The sequence below is a fragment of the Malaclemys terrapin genome, chromosome 3 (assembly GCF_027887155.1).
Source record: "Malaclemys terrapin pileata isolate rMalTer1 chromosome 3, rMalTer1.hap1, whole genome shotgun sequence".
NCBI lineage: Eukaryota > Metazoa > Chordata > Testudines > Emydidae > Malaclemys > Malaclemys terrapin.
The window spans coordinates 113,794,489-113,820,016 of record NC_071507.1 but is presented as its reverse complement, the minus strand read 5'-3'; the positions used below and the strand labels follow the sequence as shown (position 1 = coordinate 113,820,016).

General features: G+C 41.9%; 1 protein-coding gene and 1 pseudogene across 1 annotated transcript; both read left to right on the top strand.

Moving 5' to 3' along the window:
• Window positions 1–6,072: 6,072 nt before the first annotated feature.
• Window positions 6,073–13,343, top strand: LOC128834263 (uncharacterized; annotated as a pseudogene).
• Window positions 13,344–13,543: 200 nt separating this feature from the next.
• Window positions 13,544–25,080, top strand: HINT3 (histidine triad nucleotide binding protein 3). Its single transcript, XM_054023595.1, has 5 exons — window positions 13,544–14,134; window positions 15,607–15,724; window positions 18,316–18,385; window positions 19,557–19,683; window positions 22,516–25,080. Exons 1-5 carry the CDS (start codon window positions 13,985–13,987, stop codon window positions 22,561–22,563), a joined length of 513 nt encoding a protein of 170 aa, XP_053879570.1. The 5' UTR covers window positions 13,544–13,984; the 3' UTR covers window positions 22,564–25,080.
• The last annotated feature ends 448 nt before the right edge of the window (window positions 25,081–25,528 follow it).

Sequence of the window (25,528 nt, the reverse complement as noted above, 5' to 3'; positions counted from 1 at the left end):
CCATTGTTCCATCTGCAATTGCATTGCTCCCACTCACCTGGCATACCATCACTTTATCAGGTTAGTGTCCACATACATCCACTCAGGACGACACAAGTGTAGGAGAAGGAGCTCAGCTTACCTGAAGATTACCTAACCTGTGTTCTATCTGAAGATCCATCTCGGTATATCCTGGTGTCCTTGTCGATCCCTGCCTCTGTGGTATCCCATGTTCCTGTCTCTGTTCCTGCGTGTGTGATCCTCCCCTGCAAATACGGTGATATGTTAAATCTTTTGCTATATCTTTTACCCACCATGTGTATACCTTTTGCAGTTCCTGGGCTTAAGGCCCTGGTGGTGGCACAAATCAGGAACAATCAATGGGGAAGACCAACAACATCCGTGGTTGTAAGGGGAGATTTTGAGCAGAGGATGCTCGATGATACTGGTGCCACTGTCTCAATAGTGGGCACCCAATCTGAACCAAACCTAAGAATTTACCTGTGAAAGAGGTAAAGTTTCTTCAAGGTTTCAATGATAAAGAGAGCATAGTTTCTTTCTCTGAACCTATTGAATGCAACATCGATCTGTTCATTATCAAGACAACATTTGGAATCCAACAGCTGGATGGCAGTGGCATCCTGGGAATGGATGTGATAGTGGATCTGCCAAACAGATGACTAATGCAAGACACAGAGGGTAAAGGATGCCAAATCATACCTGTGTCCCATTGTGTAGCAGCATTGAAAGCACTGGAGAAGCTGGCCAATCCAAATTTGGAACCTGAAGTAAAAGCAGTGGCTATTCAACACTTAGAGGCCTTTGCTAGCAATAAACTGCAATGCACGAAAATTAAGGCTGAACTCATCGTGAAAGGTCCCAATCCGAAACCTCAGCACCAATACCACTATCCTGCAGCAGCAGAGGAGGGGTTGACTGAAACCATCCAGGTGCTAGTGGACCAAGGGGTGCTGACAGAAACTGAAAGCATCTGCAATTCACCTGTATGGCCAGTCGTAAAGGCTGACCAGAAAACCTGGCGGCTCACTTAGATTACAGGGAGTTAAATAAATTAATCCCTTGCTTAACTCCAGTTGTAGCTAAATTCAATGAAATAATGGCTACCCTAACATCAGGAGCCAGATGGTTTTCAGTTTTAGACTTTGTCAAATGCTTTATTTTTGATCCCACTGCACGAGTCAACCTGGTACAAATTTGCATTCACCTTCAAGAACCGGCAATATACATTCTGCCCCGTCCCACAAGGCTTCCACAGTGTGCCAGCTATTTGCCATAGCCATGTGATTAAAAATGTGGGACTCCTTGGAAGACCGAGAGAGGGTCCTAAGGTATGTTGATGATGTGTTGTTTGCCACCACCAATAAAGAAGAAAATTTAATGGCACTTGACACGGTGCTGGAGAGAATCAAGGATACAGGGTTTTTGTCAATCCAACGAAGGCTCACCTGGTGTGCCAAACAATAACGTACCTGGGCATAGAGTTAGGAGCTGAAGGAAGAAAACCAGACGCGCAAAGAATTGAGCTCATAAATAAGCTTCCTGCTCCACAAAACATATCTGCTCTACGCTCCTTCTTCGACCTGACAGGATTCTCAAGAGAATTCATTGAAGGTTACGCAAAGATGGCCTGCCCTCTGTACCAGTTTCTAAAGAAGGGACAGGACTGGATATGGGGAGAAGAACAGAAAAATGCCTTTGTCAGACTAAAGCAAACCCTTTATGAAGGCTCCGACACTTGCTTATCCTAAGCCTAACATTCCCTATCAGTTACAGCTGGCTATGACAGGAAAAGGTCTATGTGCTGTCTGTGACGGGTTGGGTCACAGAAACCCCCTTGGAACTGCCACCTGATGTGCTGAGACTACCTCTGAGCCCGTTATTCCTGCCAGTTTGGGACTTCAGTACCCTGTCTTGTTGAGCCAGACACAGTAGCCTGCTGCAAACAGAGACCCAGATCTGAACCGTGTCCCCCAAAAGCTGCAGGCTTAACTGAAAACCTCTTAAGAAGTGCTCCTGTCTCCAGCACCCAGATACCTAGTTCCCAATTGGATCCAAACCCCAAATAAATCCGTTTTACTCTGTATAACCCTTATACTATGTAAACTCATAAATTGTCCATCCTCTATATAACACTGATCGAGAGAGATGCACAGCTATTTGCTCCCCCAGGAATTAATACTTGCTCTGAGGTTAATTAATAAACAAAAGTGATTTTATTAAATATAAAAAGTAGGATGTAAGTGGTTCCAAGTAATAACAGACAGAACAAAGTAAATTATCCAGCAAAATAAAACAAAAACACACAAGTCTAAGCTCAGTACAATAGAAAACCAAATGCAGCTAAATCTCACCCTTAGAGATGTTCCAATAAGCTTCTTTCGCAGACTAGATTCCTTCCTAGTCTGGGCCCAATTCTTTCCCCTAGTACAGTCCTTGTTCCAGCTCAGGTGGTAGCTAGGGGATTTCTCATGGCTGCAGCCTCTTTTGTTCTGTTCCATCCTCTTTTATAGCTTTGGAACAAGGTGGGAATCCTTTGTTTCTGGGTTCCTACCCATCCTTCTAAATGGAAAAGCACCAGGTTTAAGATGTATTCCAGTACCAGATGACATGGTCACATGTCCTGTGGGACCCCAAGCCTTCATTCTTCCCGGCCTGATTCACAGGAAGGCTTGCAAGTAAACAGAGCCATTTACAACTAATTGTCCTAGTTAATGGGAGCCATCAAGATTCCAAACCACCATTAATGACCCACACTTTGCATAACTACAAATAGGACCTCAGAGTTATATTTTATATTCCTAGTTTCAGATTCAAGGATTCAAGGAACATAAATCCACACTGTGTAGAACTCAAGCATAGGAGTTTATTACGTACAACGCTGATGGAGTGTCACCTTGCTTATTAGGCTCAGAGACACTGCCAATCAATTGATTACAATGGAATATATAGATTTTCCTTGGGCAGGAAAGTGACGGGGGTAGGCAGTTCCACACCCTGGGATAGGTTTTACAGCAAGACAAGAGAAGCACATTAGCCAATGGTTAAAAGGTTACATAATGTCTCCACCCATGATCTCAAGTTAGCAAGTTAACATTTAATTAATACTTTGATAAAATTTTATTAGTATAAAATATGTGTTGAATTCTGATTTGGGGTCCACAGGAATGGAGCAACTCCTCTGATTGTCCAACAGGTACATTCCTAGGGGTTAAAGCAAAGAAATAGTGAAAGTATATGGCAATAAAAATGGTCTCCTTTGTGTTTTAAGGGAGGCATTGGTCCCTGGGAAAGGGAGGTGGGAGGAGGCCATATCTTATACTGACATGTGCCAACCTTTCATAAACTCAAGGTTGGATATGTGGGAAGAACATCTCCCTACAAAAGAAACTAACACAACAGAAACAGGACTGCTTTGTTCAATTTGCAACTCTGAATAAGACACAATTATTCAGTACTCAGCTCCAACACCTGGCAATTTGCGGGCTAGGCTTATTTTAGCAAAAACAAGGTTATCTGTTTACCCCAGCTTTCTCTTAGCTGATCACTATTTGCTAGGCCTCTGGTCTCTTGACCAAACTCTGGACTTTGGGCCTAGAAAAGAGCTGGCACAATGCATATACCAGGTTGTTATATAAAATGCACATGAATTTTAACCCTTCAAGAATGATACATTTATACAAATAGGATGAACACACTCAGTAGATTATAAGCTTTGTAATGATGCCTTACAAGAGAACTTTTGCATGAAGCATATTCCAGTTACATTATATTCACACTCAACAGCATATTTTTATAAAATCATATGGAGTGCAACGTCACACAGTCCTAATGCAGGATGCTGGTTATGGTCCTAAACCAGTTGCATATAGCTCAAGAGTACTAAGCAATGTAGAACAACAGTATACAGCATGTGAAAAGGAGGTATTGGCCCTTACATGGGCACTTGGCCACTGGGAATATGTCAGCAGAATATCCCCAGTAGTTCTCAAAACAGCCCACACTCCTATCAAGTATGTCCTGTCAGGACGAATAAAAGAAGGAAGGGTCTCAAACCCGAGATTAGCATGTGGACTCTTAGCCTAATCAACTGGGACATCAAAGTTCACAAGACATCTCAACTATCAGCTGCACCATATGCTTTGCTAATACAAGGTGAGGCGCATGAGTGCCCTCTAACATCAGATACCTTTGAGCAGGAAGAGTCACCCTTTAAAATGGGCATGACGTACCAGGAAGCCAAAGATAAACATCTTGACGTCTGGGTAGTCCATGGGAGTTGCTATCACAAGGATGGCAAGCTGCATGCAGGCTATGCCGCCCTTCAGCTCAGCTCATAGACCATCATGCACAGCACTGTCCTACTCTATTCAGCACAGGCAGCAGAAGTCATTGCGATCCTGGCTGTCTTAGATGCCGCAAACCCAAACAGAAACTTGTTGGTATGTTCGGACTCCAATTGGGTGGTGAAGGCACTCACAAAATGGATGCCAGTATGGATCCTAAGATCCATGAAGACCTCGGATGGAAGACCTGTCGCCTATGCAAAATACCTTTTGCACACCTGGGATCTTGCCACCTCCAGGACAGGTAATACATACCTCTGTAAAGTGAAGTCACACAGGAAAGATCAGGCAGAAATTGCAAAACTCAACAATCAAGTTGATAGCCTCCCAAAGCAAACAGCATTAATGGAAAAAGCATCTTTGTGGACCAAGTCTGATCAAAAGATCTATAAAGCGCAACTTGCAGAATCTGAAATCATGAGCCAGGTAGACATCGTAGACCTTCAAAAAGCTGACAAAGTCCAGGACCTTCTGTCAAAAGAGGAATGTAGAGGGTAGAACATCTTCAAAAACAAGAATGGGATCATCATAGCCCTAAGGAAAGATTTTAACAATGTTACACCAGTCTTAGTGGTGCCTGGATGCTTGAGAAAAGAACTCATCAACCTATCACATAACCGAGGCCACTTCGGAGTGGAAAAAAAATCACCAACAAATCCTAAGTGTGGGCTGGTGGTTGGGAATAACTAGAGATGTGGAAACAGTCATCCATAATTCCTTCAGTCTACCAAAAATAACGCTGACCACAAAGTAATCCAGGGCCCCATGACACACCAAAACATCGTTGGGCCATGGTTGCGTTTACAAATTGACTTTATTGCGCCATTACCCTGTATGGGCAGAGGTAATAAATATTGCCTCATCATCATAGATGCATTCTCCACGTGAGTGGAGGCTTATCCTACCAGAAATAATACAGCCTCCCCAACAGCAAAAACCCTCCTGGAGCAAACATTTGGGTGCTTTGGTCTGCCTGAAACCATCAACTCAGACCAGGATCCCCACTTTGTGGGTGAAATAATGAAGGCCATATGTCAGGCTCTGGGTATCGAACAATTTCATATGGCGGGACACCCGCAGAGCTCTGGATTGGTCGAGAGGACCAACCGGACTATTAAAACTGCTCTCCATAAGATCATCAGCAATAATGGAAAGAACCGGGACCAAAAGTTGCCATTGGTCTTCATGGCATTAAGCTCCACAATAGCCTCCCATGGCTTTACACCATACAAGGCAATAGGTCGTGTGATGAAAACTCCGGAGCATTGATGGGTAGGAGGGGTTCCTCCTGACCACTACCAACCCAGGGTTCTGATAGATAAGTATATGAAGGAGCTTCTGAATAACATCAGTTGTATTCAAAGACAGATAGCCCTACAGTTGAAGGCAAATGCCAAGTTCATGGAAAATGGTTAGGAGACACATTGAAAACTGTTGAATGGAACATTGGGGATTGTGTTTTACACAAATTTATTCAGAAAGAGGGCATGTCCTAAGCCCAAGATGGATGGGGCCTGTGGTAATTACAAATAAAGTCAGCCCCACTGTATACAAGGTGGAATTAAAGGGCAAAAAAGTTATAACCCTTAAATGGTTTCACTCCCATCAATTAAAAAGGTGGAAAGGGGCTAAGACATGAAGTTAATGCAAAATGTAATCTCCCTCTTTGATGATTTTGAACACCTGTGAGATGAACAATCACCTGCTATTGCTTTTAATGTATACAAACATGTATAATATGTTGCCCATAGAAGAAGGGGAACATTATTTTTGTAACCTTGAATCACCTGATACTAAGGAAATTGAAAAATTTTGGAAATTTCTTGGAAATGAGAAAAGACCATGGGGAGTATCTCATGGACCACGTTTGCTTGATAATAAAGATCCTATAATGGTGGTCGCCTACAAAAGGGACACCAACTGTATCCTCCAATGGAACGAGGAAATGGGCAATAAGGTAAACATGGCTGTAGTTAGTTATAATACACATGTAATCTTAACTAAGAGAAATTTGGAACCTTTTGGGAAGGTTACCAAATTTTGGCAAGAGCTGTGTTTGGAAGCTACATGACAGATGCATCACCAACTGTACTCGTGGGCTTATAACAAAAAGTCCCCTAAGATGTGCCTGTATGATGTCTAATTTTGCCTAAAAGCTTAGGGAAGGGATCCAGGAAGTAAAGGTATTCCTAAATATGTAATCCCGTGTACCATATGTAAGAGTATGGTTACACACCCCTTCAAGTGCCTGTTTTCTTGTATTAAATTGTAGTACCCAACCGAAGCAATACTGTAATGCTTTGGAATATGTGAACAATTTTTGCTCGTTGTATGTTCAAGAACGGTTTTTGTTTAGTTGCTATGGAAGTATTAACTTGTCTGTGTCTGTAAATGATTCTGGAATGTGGTACCTGGCAGGTCTTTCTGGGGTAAAATAGACTATAACTGTTGTGCCCAAAACCTATGTTACCTCTATTGGCCCTCTGGTGGTAAAGCAGGACCTGAAAAGGTTACTCATTATCAGTCCCGGTTACTCTCTAAAAAGAGTAAGTATGGACATTTTGGTGCTAATTCATATATCCCCCAGACGTGCGCCTTGTGACATCTTTAACAAGAGGCTGTGATGCTTGGTTAGACAGCATCACCTCTAAGTACTCCAAACGAAAGAGGAACCTAGCAGCCAAAGTTCTAAGAGGGGTGGGACTAGCCTTGGGGTGGCAAATTCACTGAGCACTACCAACTTGGCCCAGAAAATCAGGATATGAGATGACCTCCCTCAGCCAGCCCCTTACCTCTACACTCAACAAAATCAATGCGTTAAATTATGATACTGTAGATATCATGAATGTCTGGTATACCACCCAGAAACAAGATCTTGATAAAATAATCAAGGCTATAGGTGTGCTCCAGTCCAGCACCTCATGGGCACCTACCTGTTTGCAGACCTAGGCATGGCTACAGGATGTAGCAGTAGGAATCTTAAGAACAGAACTTCAGGGTAATATTCCCCTAGAGGTAAAAACCTAATGTTTAAGGATGTCATGCCTTTCGAGAGAGAACATCATGCCTAGTGGAAGTTAGTAGATTTTTACTTTGATGCAGACATGAATAGAATAACAGCTCACATCCTAAACATCAGCAAAGCCAGCACAAAGTGGGCATATCCCCGCATTCCTTCGTGTAGTAATGTTAACCAGTCGGTGTTATACCTACAAACATCCAAAGTTGGGTGCAGGAAAGTGAAGGGCAATGCTACAGTATTTATATTAGTGCATGTGTGAGGGAAGCAGGTAATCGGTATATCTGTGTCACCAAAGTCTATATGGGTCTCCATATCTGCTTAGATCCAGACCAAGGAAAATGCCACTATGACCTCCAGGTACACGAAAGCAACCATTCAGAGTTAGTAATAACAGCAACTGTGTTTGTGTTAGAAGCCTTTGTAGAAAATTTACTGTTAACTTCTTTTACGAAGCTGTAAACAATCCCCATGTCAATTTGTCTTCATTTTGTCATGACTATACACAGGTGTGATATAACTTTTGTATCAGAAAAGTTAGATGTACAGAACATTGTGCTCTTATACAGTTTGTACAACTACCTAGACCCTATCCATCTGGGGGTAAACATAAAGGTGTTGGAATAATTGGTCCAGCACCCTGTACTAGAGGGTCACATTAAGGATTTGGCCAACTAAGGTAAAAATTTGATGCTTACCATCCATCACTCCACAAACATTGAAAAGATCCTTAAACGGGTACTAAAGGATGCAAAGTTCGCTCATTGGTGGGAAAATTTATTTGCAGGTCCCACTGAAGTTACAAAGGTGTGGTATATTCTCTGTTTGTTACTATAGTGTCAATTATTATTACCATAAGTTGGGTTAAGGCCAAGGTAAGAAAGGCCTCTATACAGCACAGGTATTCTAGTACACCTGGGACCTAGAAATGGTAACCAATGCAGTCAAGACTACAAAGTTACCAAGGATGGGAAATGTAGGGAATTTTTCTGTTTTTGTTGTAAGTAGCTATTCGTCAACCTCATTGTCAGCAAGATCACTGTGTGGTGTTTGAGTGGGCTGAGGTTGTTTGTTTGTGGCAGAAGGCAAGAGAGTTAAAGACACAAATGGATATTAGGAAGTTTTTCAAAAAATCAGTGCCAGATAGTGCCTCTGAATGTGATACAGAGATGATCCCACAGGAGCCACCTCCTGCTAAGAAAAGCAGAACGTGGAAGGAAGAAAAACGAACATTTCAAGACCAGTAGGAAATGCAGTTTCTAGTGTTTCTGAAGCTGTCTGATTCTGTTTCTGAGCAAGTTGCAGTGTGCAATGTTTGTAAGAGAGAAATTTATCAAATCAAAATGTATGCAATGCAACATCACTACAGCACTCATGCAGGGGTACTTGAAGAGAATTACCACAATGAGTTTGAGGCACAACCTGTTACATGATGCAAAAACTGAGTTCGAAAGACAATAGTGGCGGCTCAAAGATTTTTTTTTAAATAAAGCGGATCAGAATTGAGTGGCTACTTTTAAAGTTAAACTACTTTTGGAGAAAGTTAGAAAACAATTCAGTGATGGAGAACTCCTGAAGAAAATTGTTCTGGCCATAGAACCAGAAAGTAAGCTTTTCAGAGAAATATCACTGAGCAATGACACATTACAGAGGAGCACAAGAGATCTGGTGAATTTTCTACAAAATGAAATAGCTGGAAAAGTTGCAGCAAGCCCTTTCTACAGTCTGTGCTTGGATGAGAGTCTTGATGTCATGAAGAATCCAGAGGTAATCATATGCGTTCACTTTTTGACTGTGATTGCCATTGTTTTTCTGAAGGTGTTTTATGTCAGGTGCCTCAGAGATAGGCCTACTGGCAAATACATTTTTTTAATGTATTCAGGTGAGAATGTAGGAGTGCCGTGGTAACTTTGACAATCTCTGCAGTTTAACAGCTAATGGGGCAGCAGCTATGCAAAGTGCACGAGTAGAGTATTGAACTGCTTCCAAGAAAGGTGCACTGAGAAACTTTTTTTGTTTCTCTGTTTTGCCCACCAAGAAGTATTTACCAGCAAAGATTCAATGGAAAGTATGGATGAGGTTGAATCCATAGTGAAAAAATGCATCAATGCTGTCAACACCAGCAGTGTCAATAAAGCTTCGCAACTCTGTGTGAAATGGGCTGAGATACGCAAGGTGCTGCTGAATTACAACCCAGTCCACTGGCTTAGTTTTAATGACAGCATGCAGAGGCTCTTTGAGCTCTGGGAAGAGCTCGTTGAGGTTTTGAATAAAATTTCACCGGAACTGTCCCGAAAGCTACAAGATCCAGAAGTACATGGTTGCCTGTTCTTTTTGAAAGAGTTTTTACCAAGCTTGGTTCCTTGAACCTGAAGCTTCAGAAACCTCAGCTAACAATATTTGATTGTCATTCTAAATATATTAATTATTTCAATACTATCAATGACAGTCCAGCACCTACAAGAGGAATGGACTTTTCATTTTTTTATGAGCTTAGTCGGTTGGAATGTGCAGCAAAAAGTTGGCTTAGGTGCAACCAAGTACATGAATATCCTCTTGGAGGATCTTGAAAATTGTTTCAGTGAGGGAAACTTTTTCCGTCAGTACAGTAACTCCTCACTTAAAATCGTCCCGGTAAAAGTTGTTTCATTGCTACATTGCTGATCAATTAGGGAACATGCTTGTTTAAAGTTGTGCAATGCTCCCTTCTAATGTCGTTTGGCAGCCGCCTGCTTTGTCCACTCCTTGCAGGAAACGCAGCCTGTTGCAGCTAGCTGGTGAGGGCTTGGAACCAGCGTGGACCAGCAGCCCCCTATCAGCTTCCCAGTCCCCTTAGTTCCCTGTGCAGCAGCTGCCAGCAGACTAGCAATTGCAGCTGTCCCTCCCCCCACTGCCATGTGCTGCTCCTGCTTTCTGCCTTGGAGCTGCTCCCTGAGCCTCCTGCCTGCTGTGCGGGAGGTGGGAGAAGGGGGAGCTGTCAGGGTGTCCCCCTCCCCTCTGCTCCTACACCCTGCTTACCCCTTCTTCTCCATATAGAGCAGGATGGGGACACGGACTGAGAGAGACAGAGAGAGCCTGGGGCAGCAGCTGCTCCCTCAACTTCCTGATCCACTTAAAAAGACAATGCATTTAAGAGTGGGTCAGCTTACTTAAAGTGTGCATTTCTCTCTCTCTCCCACAAACAAGGTGTGTGTCTGTCTCTGTCTGCTATGCTATCTCCCCTCCCCTTCATTCCTGCTTGTAGAATGTGAGGCTATATTAACAACAATGTGTTAACACTTGAGGGCTCAGCTGAGTGCTAGTTCATCATTTAGCACAGGGATTCTCAAACTGGGGGTTGGGACCCCTTAGGGGGTCATGAGGGTATTACATGGGGGGTCGCGAGCTGTCAGCCTCCACCCCAAACCCTGCTTTGCCTCCAGCATTTATAATGGTGTTAAATATATAAAAAAGTATTTTTAATTTATAGGGGGGGGGGAATCGCACTCAGAAGCTTACTATGTGAAAGGGGTCACCAGTACAAAAGTTTGAGAACCACTGATTTAGCAGCAAGGCATTCCCTGGGAAATATTTACATTAATTCTTATGGGGAAATTGGATTCGCTTAACATCGTTTCGCTTGAAGTCGCATTTTTCAGGAACATAACTTCAACGTTAAGTGAGGAGTTACTGTACACCTTTGTGACTGGCCCATTCAGCAATTCTGGTTCAGCTTCTTGGGCTGCAAACTGCCTTGCAAGACAGATTAGCTTTCTTTGACTCTTTGGATTTAAGGAATCTCAGGCTACATCTACACTACCCGCCTGAATCGGCGGGTAGAAATCGATCTCTCGGGATCGAATTATCACGTCTCGTCGGGACGCAACATTCGATACCCAAATCAGCGCTTGTACTCCACCAGGGCAGGTAGGAGTAATTGCTGTCGACGGGGGAGCTGCGGAGGTTGATTTGCCGCCATCCTCACAGCGCTGTAAGTCGGCTCCGATACGTCAAATTCAGCTACGCTATTTGCGTAGTTGAATTTGCGTATCTTAAATCGACCCCTCCCCCCCGTAGTGAGGACGTAGCCTCAAATTCCTCATGCTGAAAATGTGCAACGATTCAAGAATGAAAACATACTTCTGTCAGCCTGCTGTTACAGTACTGGGGTTCTGGAGTTGTAGGGATATAAAAGAAGGTACTAACAGTGATTCCCTCATAATTTGTCCCCCGCACTTTAAAATCCAACAGTGCAAAAATCTCTTGGGTCTTCTGTTAAAACTTGTAAGCTATGTCTGTAGAAACCATTGATTACATCTATCCTGTGAAAGATACTTTATTACTATGTAAAACTTACAAACAAGTTAATTGACTTTGTTCTTGAAGTAATTGATACAATGTAAACAAACACTATATGCTGTTAAGTGACTTTCACTTCATTCATCCTAGGACAGACCCCCACTCTCTGTGATTAAAGGGCCGGGAGTCTCAAATGAATTAGCACACACCCCCAAAGTGGTGGAGACAGTAAATTAAAATATGGTTAAGATATGAAATGTATGTTGATGAATGCTTGATGGACATAAATGGTTAGGGAGGTGCCAGCCTAGAAAGGGAGTATCCATCGGCCGAAGAATGTGTGAAATAGGACCACCAGACAACCCCCTGAGGTTAAACTGGGATCCACCCGATCACCTGGAAGGATGAGAAACACAAACTTTGGACAGTGTGGAGCCACCAGGAATGTGCCACTTTGGACAGGAATGTGCCATCTGCTGATTGAGTCAGCAACAGCAGGATGAAACAATTCCCATAGACTAACATAGGAATTAATTCCTATAAGAATGGACTCTAAAGACTGATGACTTTGAGTCTCTGGTTCTGCTGCCAACCTCCAGGAGCATCAGGTCCACCTGACACAGACTCGGCTCCATCCTCATGACTAAGACACCTGGCCAGTAACTTGGCATGAGCAACTTCTAGGCTGGTAACTATAACACCTATACAGAACTTGAATGAATGATTGTGTGAATGAATCTCTCTCTCTCTCTCTCTCTATATATATATATATATGTATGTGTGTGTGTGTATAAGAAATAAGTAGTCAAACAACATTGTTTACTTTTATCTTTTGCTTTATCAGTATATTTACAATAAATGTGGCATCTTTGCCTTATTCCTCTTAATAAGATCCTGCTGGTTTTTATTCTATTGGTATAACAGAATAACGTGTACCTGTTTGAGTTCTGGAGTAACGTGTTGAACAGGAGTTAGTGACCACACTCTGAGGCCACCAAAATTTTGTTGAGATCCCTTGCTCTAGGACCTCACCTCTCCTCAAAGATTATTGCTAATGTTTCTGAGATTGCTTCCATTAGTTCCTCATGTAGCCTTAGATGAGTTTCATCAAAGGTTCTACTGATCTGAATACAGCTAAGTTATTTAAATATTTTGCCTGTTCTTTCCTTATTTTGGCTTGCATTCCTTCCCTTTTATTAATAATCACTTGTGTATGTGGTCACTATTAACCTTTGTCAGCAATGACAGAAGCAAAATCGGCCTTAAACACTTCAGCCTTTTTGATGGCATCAGTTATTAACTCTTCTTCCCCACCAAATACCAGACCTACATTTTCCTTCATCTTTCTCTCATTCCTAGCGTATATAATGAACCTCTTCTTACTGCCTTCTTATGTCCCTTGCAGGCTGTAACTTGTTTTGTACCTTAGCTTGTCTGCTGTTTTCCCTGAGTACTTGAACGTGTCTTTCGTTCTCTTTAGCAATTTGTCCAAATTCCCAGTTTTGGTAGGATTCATTGTTTGGTGTTCAGAGCATTACTGGCCTGCTGCTACTACTGCCTTTCCTTTGCATCAGGACCGCTTCCAGTTGTGCCTTTGCTCCTGTCTTCCAGCTCTCCTGAACGCCGCCTTCCTCAGGCTTTTCCAAACGCTGAGCGTGTATGAAATGTGCCCTGCAACAGCGCTGACACAACGCACTGTGTAAACCATTCGCCCAGGGCACCCCACAGCCCACAACAGCATCGGGGGTTTACTAGAGGCACCCGGTCCCAGCGCAACCCCCTCGGCGCCTCGCTCCCTGGTCCTGCACACTCTGCGCGCGCCCGCCCGCCCCCGCCCCATGCGTTGGGACCTGCGCGCGACGACACCCTCTCCGCCCAGCCCCGCCCCCAAGCGCTGCGCCGCCAGCCGTCTCCTTGCCAGTGTCTCGCCTCCACACCTGCCCCGCGGGCCGGGCTGAGGCTGGCTGGGGGACGCGGTGCTACCAGGGTTCCGCGCGCCAGCCCGGTCCCAGGCCGGGGGTACGCATGGGAGTCAGCGCCCCTGGCCCGAGGCTGGAGCAGAACGGCCATGGCCACTGGCCGAGCCCACAGCCCCGCCCCGCAGAGAGCGAGGGACACGCCTCGAGTCCTCAGTGCCGTTAGCACCGCGCGCCGCCGGCTCACGAGCACGCTCAGAGTCACGTGTCCCGGCGCCCTGCTGTGTATTTCCGGGGAGGGAGGGGCTGAGGCTGCCCGAGGCCGGCAGGGGGCGCTGTAGTGGACGACACGGCGGCTGCGCCGGGCCCCGGGGAGCGGGCGGCTGGTGCTGATCGCGGGCGGAGGGAGGCGGTAACAGCGCTGAGCGATGGCCGGGGAGGACGGAGCCGCCGCCCCCGAGGCTGCGCAGCCCCCCGCGGACCCGAGCCCTGGCAGTGGCGGCGGCTACGACGGCAAATGCGTCTTCTGCAGGATCGGCCGCCGGGAGGAGCCGGGCACCGCGCTGCTGCCCTGCGAGGTGAGGGGAGCCGGGCACCGCCGAGCACCAGCCCTTCCCTGCCGGCCCCTCTGAGCCCTGCCCCCGCGCGCCTCGCCCTGCGGCCCCGGGAGCGCTGTGAGGAGCCGGGGACCCCACAGTTAAGCGTGTCTAAGGCGGGGTGTCCGGGCATCGCCCTGCAGAGCCGCCAGTGACCGCGCGGGGCTGGCGAACCGGTGCTGATACACCGGCTGAGAGCCCGGGGCGGGTGGGAGAGACCTGGCCAGTGCAGTGTGGCAGACCCTGGGGTTTGTCTCCTCTTTCGCTAACCCGTGGGAAGAGCAGCCGAAGTTGCTGATCCTGCAGTTGAGAGAAGGAGAATTTTCTCATAGGTCTGGGAAACCGAGCGCAGGGGCTCCCAAGGGAAGTGCAGGGGTCCCCCAGACTCGACTGAGCAAAAACACAGCGAAAGGTGTGGCGATTCATGACTTGATAGATTATTTTCCATTCTCCTCATTATTGAACAGTAGCAAGCAAACAAAGACATGCAGTCTGTGCTGCAGAGCCAGTGTTGGGATTGTCCTAATCGCAGTAGTTCTAGCTGAATGATCTGTAACTCACCGAATCTACTGTTTTTTTTTCTAGATAGCCCCAGGACAGACTAGTTATCTTCATCTGCTGCTTGTTAGTGTCTTGCTGCTTGGAACAAGATTTAAACTGCCTTAACTTAAATCATTCTTCCCTGCCTTGCCCAGAAAGTGGGATGGGTGGGGTCCAACAGTAGAGTATGAGGGTAGAACTAAACTTTTTTCAATCTTAACTCTGAGGTTTGGGGGCTTGTAGCAGTAGATGTAGCTAAAAATGTGTATTTGAATTAAAATATGTCTGATTTATTCTTTATCATTTCACTTAATCTGTAGAGAAAATGTAATTTCCAAATGTCAGTAAATGACAGGTTCTTAGTTTTATCCATAATTCTGTAGATTAAATGTGGTGGTATTGGACTAATACAATAATTCACAAGTTTAAGCCCTGAACCGGCATGGGGCTCTAAATAAACACAGGGGTCTGCCTGTACAGAGTTCTTTGTGGGTTTGGGGTTTGCATAGCTAAAAAGCTGGAAGACCTCCTCCACTAATATGATGGAGATATTAGTGAAATGTTCATCAGAAAGGCAGTCACTCGAAATTTCTCACTGTTCTGAGCAGTATCCTTACAGTAGGCGAGCATCAGAACTGGGGAGGCCTGGATGGGGAGTGGCTGATGATGTAACTATTTACAAGCATTATTGCTTTTTGTGGACTAATTCCAATATACATCTCATGCATCACTGAGATAAATACTTGTAAAGCTAACGCTACAATTTATAGAACTATAATGTGTTTTGAATAACCATAGAATGCTCTACTGTGTGAGTGCCATTTCAGGTCCAGTAAAAGTGATTTTATGTTATCTGCTGTTTTCTAATGTGTTAATTTTAATAACAGATTAATATCTTATTGTTGTTCCATTAGTCTGAAGGCCTAGTCTGTTTTAGAGATATCAGACCTGGGGCCCCACACCATTATCTGATAGTGCCAATAGAGCATATGGGAAACTGCAAGACTCTAAAGAAAGAGCACATACCACTAGGTAAGACTGTAACTAAGGCTGTTGCATGAATCAAAAGAAAACAGTTGTGGATCGTTATTTATTCCTGTAGAGATGCATGCCACATTATATTGTCAATTGCATTGTAGTTTTAAGCATTGCTTATTTTGTGGATAAAGATCTATTATGGGAATGGATAACAGTGTCAGGGTAGATTGATTTGAATCAGATTTTAATCATGACTTAAATCAGCAAACAGAAAGCATTGATTTTAAGTGATTGATTTAAATCTAAGTTTTCCAGGTGTACTTTTGGGAATTCTTTTCCTAAAGAAAAGTTGGTATGATTTGGTACTTCATGCTAACCAGAAGGATACACTATATCTATACATTTATTCAATATATGACATCACACATTTATTCAGATTCTTAATTATTATATTTTTTATGTTAGAAATTAGTGAATGATTCACTTCTTGTTTACTAGATGATACATTTTACTTCTGATTTGTCAAACTGTATTTGGAAGGAAAATGAAATTCAATAAAAATGCACAAACAATATTTTAAAATAGTTTTATTTAACTAAAAAAACCTTAACTGTGCTGCATTTTTTTTAAAAAAAGCCTATTACAACAAATTTTGCATTTAAAATGGATTTCTTAAACAAAAGGCAGAGTATCTGTAGTTAGTGCATTGAACTGATTGGCACTGGTCACCATGTCCTTCAGGATTTTAGAACTAGTAAGTATCATCCTTTCACACCTAGTTTTAGTCATAGATTGGAAGAAGAAAACATGCTTTCCTGCTTTTTTCAACTTCTGATTGGTTTCTCAACTTTGAATGAACTAGTCCTTGAATTGAACAAATTGAAAAAAAGAAATGTAGAAAATATTCTCTCTGCACCTGCAGAAGAGGCAAATGCTGTCAAAAGTTGGTTTAGAACATCTTCAAACCCTGCTTCTAGCAATTAGCGAGTGTATTCCACCAGTTCAGTGGTTTGAGTTTTCTTTAAAACTTTGGCAGCAAATATGTACTGCTTGAATATTTATTTAAATTATTTTAATAGATTATATTAAGTTTAGGTCAAGGCCTTGACATAGGTTGTCAAAGTGTATTTATTTTAATAAACCTTTAAAAATTAAATTTGAAAAGGCTGATTTTAAATTTAAAAAGTCAACTTGTTTTGTTTTATTAAGAGATCACTGGTTTTCCTCCATCTCAGTATCAGAGGATTACTGGTTAGTAGTATATTAGGGCTTGTTTACACAGGGAATTTGACTGGCATAGCTATAGCAGAATAGTTATAATTATTCTGCTGTGGCTATGGTGGTATAAGTCCTCTATGTGGATACTCTGTTTTGGGTTAATAATTCTACTGTAGCTATGTCAAACAATTTGCCAGTGTATACAAGCCCTAAGATCCAAGAATATAGTGATTTCTTCTTGTTTGAAGTTGCAGATGTAGTTTAAATTGGTTGAGAATCTTTGCTAGTGCTTTTCAGAAAACCTTTTTTTCCTTTGGAGAATGGAGAGAAGAAATAAGTATGTGGAAGGTATTTTATTACTAGCTTTACTACCTGGGCTAAATTGGGATATTGCTTATTAATGATGTTGGAAAGATAGTGCAGTTTCTAAAGCTAGGTGCAGTTTCAGTGAGAACAGATTAGTGTTGTTGTTGTTGTTTTTTTTGGTCTGTTTGTTTTTAATCAGTTTGTAGCATTCATAAAATGTCAAAGCTTTTGTGGTTTAAAAAATCCTGGCCACTCTCCATGATTGCCTTAGTCTGCAAGAAATGTTCTGATTAACTGTGTGTTAAGAATCAAAGAGAGAGACTATGAAATGTTTATTCTTGTTAACATGAACATTATTTTTTGTCCCGAGTTTCTCATTCAACCTAGTTAAACTTCAAAAAAGTTTAAAAAAAACAAGAATTTTAAAAATGAATCTGAAAGATTCTGGATTAACAGTCCTAGTCCTTGTCTATTCTGGCATTTTTTCTTAACATCTCTTACTGTTTCACTAACACCAGTGCTTCTTGGAGTACTAGTGTAGGCTGGCCTTTATCCTATTTGCTGCTGTCAGACTTTAAGAAAAATGCTAGGCCCTAGACATTGAAGTCCTGCAGCTGTCTATAAAGCAGATACATCACTGGGGGCAACAGAGCAAACGTCACCATTCTGACCCACTAATATGCATCCGCATTGGCCTGGAGGTTTTAGGCATGAGAAGATAAATCTTTGGCCTTGCTGAAGCTGCCAAAAATGGTGCCAAAATATGGGTGGAAGTTTTTTGATGTGGAAGTTTGACCACTAAAGTGGATGGACATCACCTCTGCATTTCACTTTCATTATCAGACAGCCACATCTAACAATCTGTGCTAGATACAAATCAGTGACTTAGAAAGGAAAAGGGTTTGTATTTAATTATCAATCCCATGAGTTTTCCAATTTATCCCTGCTACTAAATTGTTACAGATTTTAAAATAGTATTTTACAAAACAATTCTTATGGACTGGAAGAGTTTGGGGCTGTTACAGAGAAGTACCCAGTTTTTTTTAGATTCCTCATTATTTAGAGGCATTTAGTGCATTACATTTAGAGTTTACATTCAATTTAACTTCTTTTCTACTTAGTGGAGAAAATGATGGAAGCTGGAAAGAACATCCTTCAGCAAAATAATTTTACTGACTTGAACGATATAAGGTATATAACTTGCTTTCTGGATATATCTAGTACACTATTGACTTTTTTTACAACAGTACTTGTCTGATAGTGGTAGCAAGGGCAGCATGGTTAATTGTCGAAGAGAAATGGACTTAGGAGTTGATTAGGATTTGAAATACAGCGTGAGCTCTCTGATAGGATGCACAAACATGGGACCATAAACTATTCTTCCACTAATACATTTCTAGTGAAGAGTTAATTTGATTTGACTATTTGGTAACATGTAGCATGATTTTATATGAAATTAGTTTCCTGTTTGTTTTCTAGAAAATGTTGAATGGAACAAAATAGTGGTGCAGTTTGAAGTTTGTCTATGGCCAGGCCTTGGGGAAAATTTTAAACAAACTTCAAAAGGCTGCCCTGACCAGGTGCCAGTAGCATGCCTTGGGGTCCAAAGTAGAGATGAACTTCCTGGCCATCCATATGGAACCCTGGGTCTCTGTTTGAGATTAGTTTGAATGTGGTTGAGCTTATGTTAGTCTCAAATGCTGTTTTAAAGAATTTGTTTGAAGAGAGTTGGGCCCCTGCCGTGCTAGCAAGCAAAACCATGTTTCAAATCATCTTATCCTTAAATGCTTTAAAACCATATTTAAATACTTTGGGCTTGAACCTATCCATTCTGGGAAACCTGGAACATATTTTTGTGGCTGAAGAAGTTGGAAGGTACCTTTCATTTAGGAGACAACTTATTGCTGATTTCACTGCTAGATGTGATGCGTTTTTGGTAGTATGTTAAAATCTTTTTTTTTTCTTAATAGGAAAATATATTTAACTGCCAACATTAAGTGAGAAATAATCCCCTAAATTGAGATGCTGTCTTGACAGCTGAGTGAAGGAAGGGGTATTCATGTTACTGTATCAACCCTTGACTTAAATAAAAATACCCCTTAACACACATTGTAGCTTCTGTCATTTCAATTTTATGACTTTGTGGGGGGAAAAGCGGTGAAAATTAAAAAAAAAAAAAAAAAAAAAATTGTTTGGTCACATAAATATTTGTGTTTGCTGCTAGATCTGTGAAGTAATTCTGGTACTCCAGACAAAAATCTACAGTTCAACACAATCATCCCATGACATAGTTTTAAGATGTTCTAGCCTCTGTCTGAATTAATGCAGCTGATGTTTTTTTCCCTCCCCCACTCTTCTCAAGGATGGGATTTCATTGGCCTCCATTCTGCTCAATATCCCACTTACATCTTCATGTCCTGGCCCCAGCCAGTCAGCTGGGATTCTTGTCCAGGATGATATACAGAATCAATTCCTATTGGTTTATCACGGTAAGTGCAGCACAGTTGGTTTGGTAGGTTTCCAGTTGCAAGCATAAAATGTGAAAGCTTTCAAATGATTTGAAATAGTGATCTGCTCTGGCCTAATTTTAAAGCCTGATCCAAATCCAGTGGGCCCCATAGCCAACCTAAACCCTACCCAAGCCTCAGAGGGTCGAGTTGTTTTCAGACCCAGCCCAACTTGAATCCAACACTTCCCTCTGAACCTGAATTATTGTCACCCCCATGTCCTCAATATGGTGAGCGCTGCTTTTCTCCCCATGCCTGCAATTCATCTCTGGTGAAGTTGGGACAGTTGCTGTGCTGTGGAGTGAGTGTGCCAATGAATTGTAGAACTTCCCACTCCTCCTCATACACAGCACAGCAAGGTGTCAGTGGGCAGCAAGAACAGGGCATGCAGCTGTTGGTGCACCAACCCCAGGGGTAGGAGGAGGAGATTAGAGCCTACTCAACCCAAGCCTGAGATGTTTCGACTGTTTTCAGATCTAACCTAACACTTGTAGTTGGATCCCACTGGGTTCGGGTTGGGTTAGACTCATAGAGTTTAAGGCCATAAGAGACCATTGTGATAATCTAATCTGACCTACACATTGTAGGGCACAGAACTGCACCCACTCACTCCTGTAATAGACCTGTAGCCTCTGGGTGAGTTACTGAAGTCCTCAAATCATGATTAAAAGACTTCAAGTTACAGAGAATCCACGATTTACTCTAGTTAACCTGCAAGTGCCCCGTGCCCTGTGCTGCAGAGGAAGGGTTGCAAGGTTCTAGTTTGAAATGTATAATACAATGCAAAAATCTTTAGTTATCTATGTTAAAACTACTGTTTGAACAGTTATTTTGAGAAAGACATTTGTATAATTTTTAATTCAGGATTACTTGTACCTTCCTTGAGCAAATGTCAAGGTAAAACTCAGTGTGTGTTACTTTGACCTTTTACAGCCTTTTCCTTTTTAAGGAAAGTGTGTGTTAAAATATGAGTAGTACAAACTATTGTGTAGTTTTAGATCTAATATATGGCCTTTATTGAAAATGCAAATGCATTAAAACTTGGAAACAAGAAAAAATACTTGTGAGCAGAAGGTAGCCTAAGAGATTGTTCATAGAATGTCAAGGTTGGAAGGGACCTCAGGAGGTCATCTAGTTCAACCCCCTTCTCAAAGCAGGATGCAGACAGATTTTTGCCCCAGATCCCTAAATGGCCCCCTCAAGGATTGCACTCACAACCCTGGGTTTAGCAGGCCAGTGCTCAAACAACTGAGCTAGCCCTCCCTCAGTTGTTAATGGGATACATAGCATTTCACCAGTTCAGTCTTGCTTGAGTGAAAAGTTACAGCCATCTGATGGCTGCTGTTCAATAGCTTATGTGCTGTTTTGCTGGTCTCAGTCCAGTCCACAAATGTCCACTTCACAAAAAACATTTTCTGTTGCAGCGAAAGTACCAAATAGTGCCAAATCGCCACTGAGTGGGGCTAAGAGCAGAATTGGCATGGAGACTGAATAATTCACTAATCTTGAGAAGTTATCTTTTAAGGGTTGAGGCATGCTGGCAGGGCAGGGTGGGGAAGGCTTCTGGGCTACAGCTGTGCTGAACAAACAGAAAAACCTACACTTTTAGTACAGCAGTATTATCCTGTTAAGTGAGACAGACCCTCCACATAAGTGCTAGAAAAATCAGTGCCTTGCATTTGGCCTAAGGGAGTGTTGCTGGGACATAAGATCTGTAAAGGGGAATAAAAAGCCAAGAGAGGGCCCCTTTAATTTTCTGAGATGACATTATAAAGATAAATACAAATAACATAAAATAGAAAACGTACTTGAATTTTTATATGACACTTGATTTTGAAAGAATGGAAATCAAGATTCAGAATTATATTAAACTGTAGAACTCAAAATTAAATTATCTAACTTTAATAGCAAATGAACTGTAAGGCTATTTAACCTTGTTTAATTGTCCTCACCAGGTGAGCTTGGTAACATGCTAGAGGTTTGGTGTCCCATAGTTAGCAAGTATATTAATGACTTGAAGGCAAGTATTGAGGCACTTAAGCTGCTTGCATTTTTAGGTTCCAGTACCTAGTGGGTCCCAGTAAGACTTCAGACACATGTTCAAATGGAAAGGATAACTTAATAGTACTGGCAGAAAAGGTCAGAAATACCCTAGACTCCCAGTTACAATTGTCAACCGAGTTGCTCCTAGCTTGGCTCTTAGGGGCCATCCAAAAGAGGTTTAGGGCTCCTCATGCCTAATACCTAGTGTGCCCCAGTTTAATCTGCTAAAGGAATTTGGGTATCCCTACAAATCCTTTAAGTTCCACATTATGTCTCACTTGGGGGCCCCTTCACATTGTCCTTCCATGTTGATGAGTCATCTGTAGGCTGCCCTACCTTTGCATAGCTAGGTGTCTGAATATGAAGTCAACAGCAGTACCAGTTCCTTGTGCCCCAGCTTTCATAACTCAGCTGTTGCCAAGCATACGTCTCCTCTTAGGTTTTCAAAACACCCTGCCTGGGTGACTCATGCTCGACCAGTCGTCATCCCAATTGTCTCAAAACTTTCTCCTTTTTCTGCTGACCTACTAACCCTCCAGTGGTGGAGGGAGAAAACTAGTGAATCTGTTCTAGCAGATGTAACTTCTGGTATACATCCTGGCTATGTGAAGCAAGAAACACTCACTGTTCTGCTTAATATATCTGGTACATATCCACCTTTAAACTAAATGTGTTGCTTTCAGTGGGATATTCGGGATTTGTGGAAGACCAGTTATTAAACTGGAGGTCCATCGGTCATAGGGTTAATATATTGCTTCTTTTTTCCTGCAGGCTGAACAGCTGATTGAACGACTGCAGACTGAAAATGCTGCCAGTTGAAAGCGCCTTGCCTAGTTCTGGATCACAAATCAATTTAGATTTGTTCTTTGAACTCTGATTAAGATTATACAGTTTGGTGCAACTATTTGTGAGGTTTTTTTTTTAAAAAAAAGGAAAAGCTTGAGTTGATTGCCTATTCCTTCAGGGCAAGAAACTTTTGATTGTCTACCTAATTCTTAATGTATGTGTACTCAAGTTTTCTGATAATAGATGCAAAATATTTGAATGGAAAATAGAGTAATATATAAAACACTAGTTCTAGTAAAACACAGTATAAACAGTAATGGTTTGAATGTATTAAACTGGGAAAATTTTCAACAGTAACTGTTAATAGCATGTACACTGTACCAAGTTGAATGCTTAAAAGTGGAATCTAGCTTTTTTTATTTAAAAAAAAAAATGGGGAATGCAATAGTGTTTAAAACATACAGGTTTCCTTTATACTTCCATGAGTCATGCTGGTGATGTCTAGTTCTTAGTAGGTACAGTGCTAAAGATAGTCACTACTGTTTTTTGGTGCTAAACCATCACATATCTTGCATGGTAATGGTCTGTAGCAAGTGCTAAACATAACATATTGAGCCCAGAATATGATGATGCTTTAGAACATAGAATTTAGTTTAAATGTTTGTAGGAATGTTTATATGATGGACTTGGAATAAGATTGTTACTCGTCTTGAATATTAATTCCCTAAATAATTTAATTGTACATTTAAAAATCTTGTAAAGTGTTTGGATGGATTGAATTAACACACTTCCCTCTGGGCATCAAATTTAAACTAGAACCTAGATTAAGGACTTGTCTATACAGTGCATTAGTCAGCACTAGAAGAGCAGGGTGTAAATTATAGTGTGCATTACTCTGTTGCATACTAAGTGGCCTGTATGGATCCTGCTGGCATGCACTAAAAGATCCCTAGTGTGTGTGAATGTAGTCCTGTTTCAAACAGTACTACAGTCACACCCACTAGGGAATTTTTAGTGCATGCCAGTGAGGTTCACATGGGCCAGTTAGTATGCAATATGGTAGTGTGCACTAGAATTTTACATCCTTCTCGTGCAGGTGAACACACTGGGAAGACAAGCCCTAACATATGGTTCTATTGAATGTCACTTGGATTTACTTATGCCATGGCTAAATTTGACTCCTAAATATTATAAGTCACAAGATAAATTGTTCACTGATGGTGGGTTTTGTTGTTTTTGAGCTCACCACACAAAACGACCATCTGATCTGATAGATTTTGGCATATCTGGGACTCGGGCAAAGCCCAAAACTGAAATACTCATGTGATGTGGTGTCAAGAGTTGCATGAGGTGGTGTTCGCAGCGCCTGTCTGCATTGTCTGGCTCTAGCCAGTGCTGTCGGTCCCTCATTTTTATGAGCACCAAATTAATTCAGATCATTTGAAAAAAAGATAAAATTTCAGGACAATAATTTTATCCCTTTTTTTTTTTTTTTTTTTTTGGTTTCTACAAACCATTTTGCATTTACCTAATTGAAACCAGTGCCCTTAGCATCTACGTGTTAACAGCCAAGGTGGTGGTTATCCATTGCACCTGCAGGTTTCTCTGAGAAGTCTTGAAGTCCTTTCCACAGATCCTGTTGCCTTAGTGATGCAATGTTTTGTAATGTTTATTTATGTAACACCTTATTTGTATATAGTACTTGAAGTATTAAGAATATGCTGACCAAAGAACAAAATTCCCTGCCATAAAGAGCTTACTTCTGTCTGTCTTTTCCCTGAGACATTGCACTTAAGCTATGTCTGCAGTTGGAGCTGAGGGTGTGGTTCCCGGACATACCTGTGCTAGTTTTGCTTAAGCTAGCATGCTAAAAATAGCAGTGTAATTTATGGTAGCGGGGCAGGCGTGAGCCGTCGCATGGGCTAGCTGCCCTGATTGTATCCCACCCGGACCCAGTGGGTACCTACTCAAGGCGCTAGCCCATGCTGCCACTTGCTGCTGCCTGTGCGACTCTGGCAACACTGCTATTTTTAGCATACTAGATTGATCAAAGCTAGCACCGGTACATCTACGTGAGCTGGGAAACACCTCTTCAGCTCCAAATATAGATGTAGTGTTAGTATCTTGATTCTCTTGTTACAGGGGATTGGCATGTAACTTACAGTACTTTGGAGTCTGGTTTATTTCAGATTGGTGCTAGGAAGACTTTGACTCATTCCTTGCAATAATTAGGGAATCAACTCACACATCCTAACTTGATTAAAATATTAGGATGCCAATATATTAATCTTTTTTTAAAACAGTGTTAAAAATGCTGCTCATGAATATTGTGGTAGTGAGTTAATTTATATAACTATACTTAACTGATATGCATCATTACAAGCTACTTTTATGAGCCAGTCTTAAAATATTGTGGAAAAGCTTAATAAAAACCAGAAATAGTAGATGTTAACCTGGGCTTCTTGGAATATTTTATAATTCTGTCAGAGGTGGATGGTTGAATTTAACTGTTTTATTGTTAGGTGTCATACCTTTGCAGAGCTGCTAAAATGTGAAAATGAAAAGTATCTTAATTCTGGTATAGAAAATGTAGATAGGGTCACATTCAGTGCTTAGAATGAAACTCCAGTGGGACAGATGGTGATGGAAACTGTTAATCGGAAACAGAAACTTTCACTTCTGGGTTGCTAGTTCCAATTCAGTCTAGGCTGGTAATGGCAAAACAACAAAACCACATTGCCATTTAATGGCTGTTCAGTGTCTTATATAAACAAAATTTAGTTTTAATCAAGTTCATAAGGGGATGGGTATTTACATCACAAAGAACACCATAATTGGCAATTACTCAGATTTTGGTAGGTAATAAGGTCAAAGACTGACCTTTTCACCAACTTAAGACTAATCCTTTATAGCTGAGTCATAGTCAGGTTTGCATGTGGCAGTAGACCCTACTGTTGCCCTGTTAGACATGCACTTGCCCATACTGTCATTCTTCCCA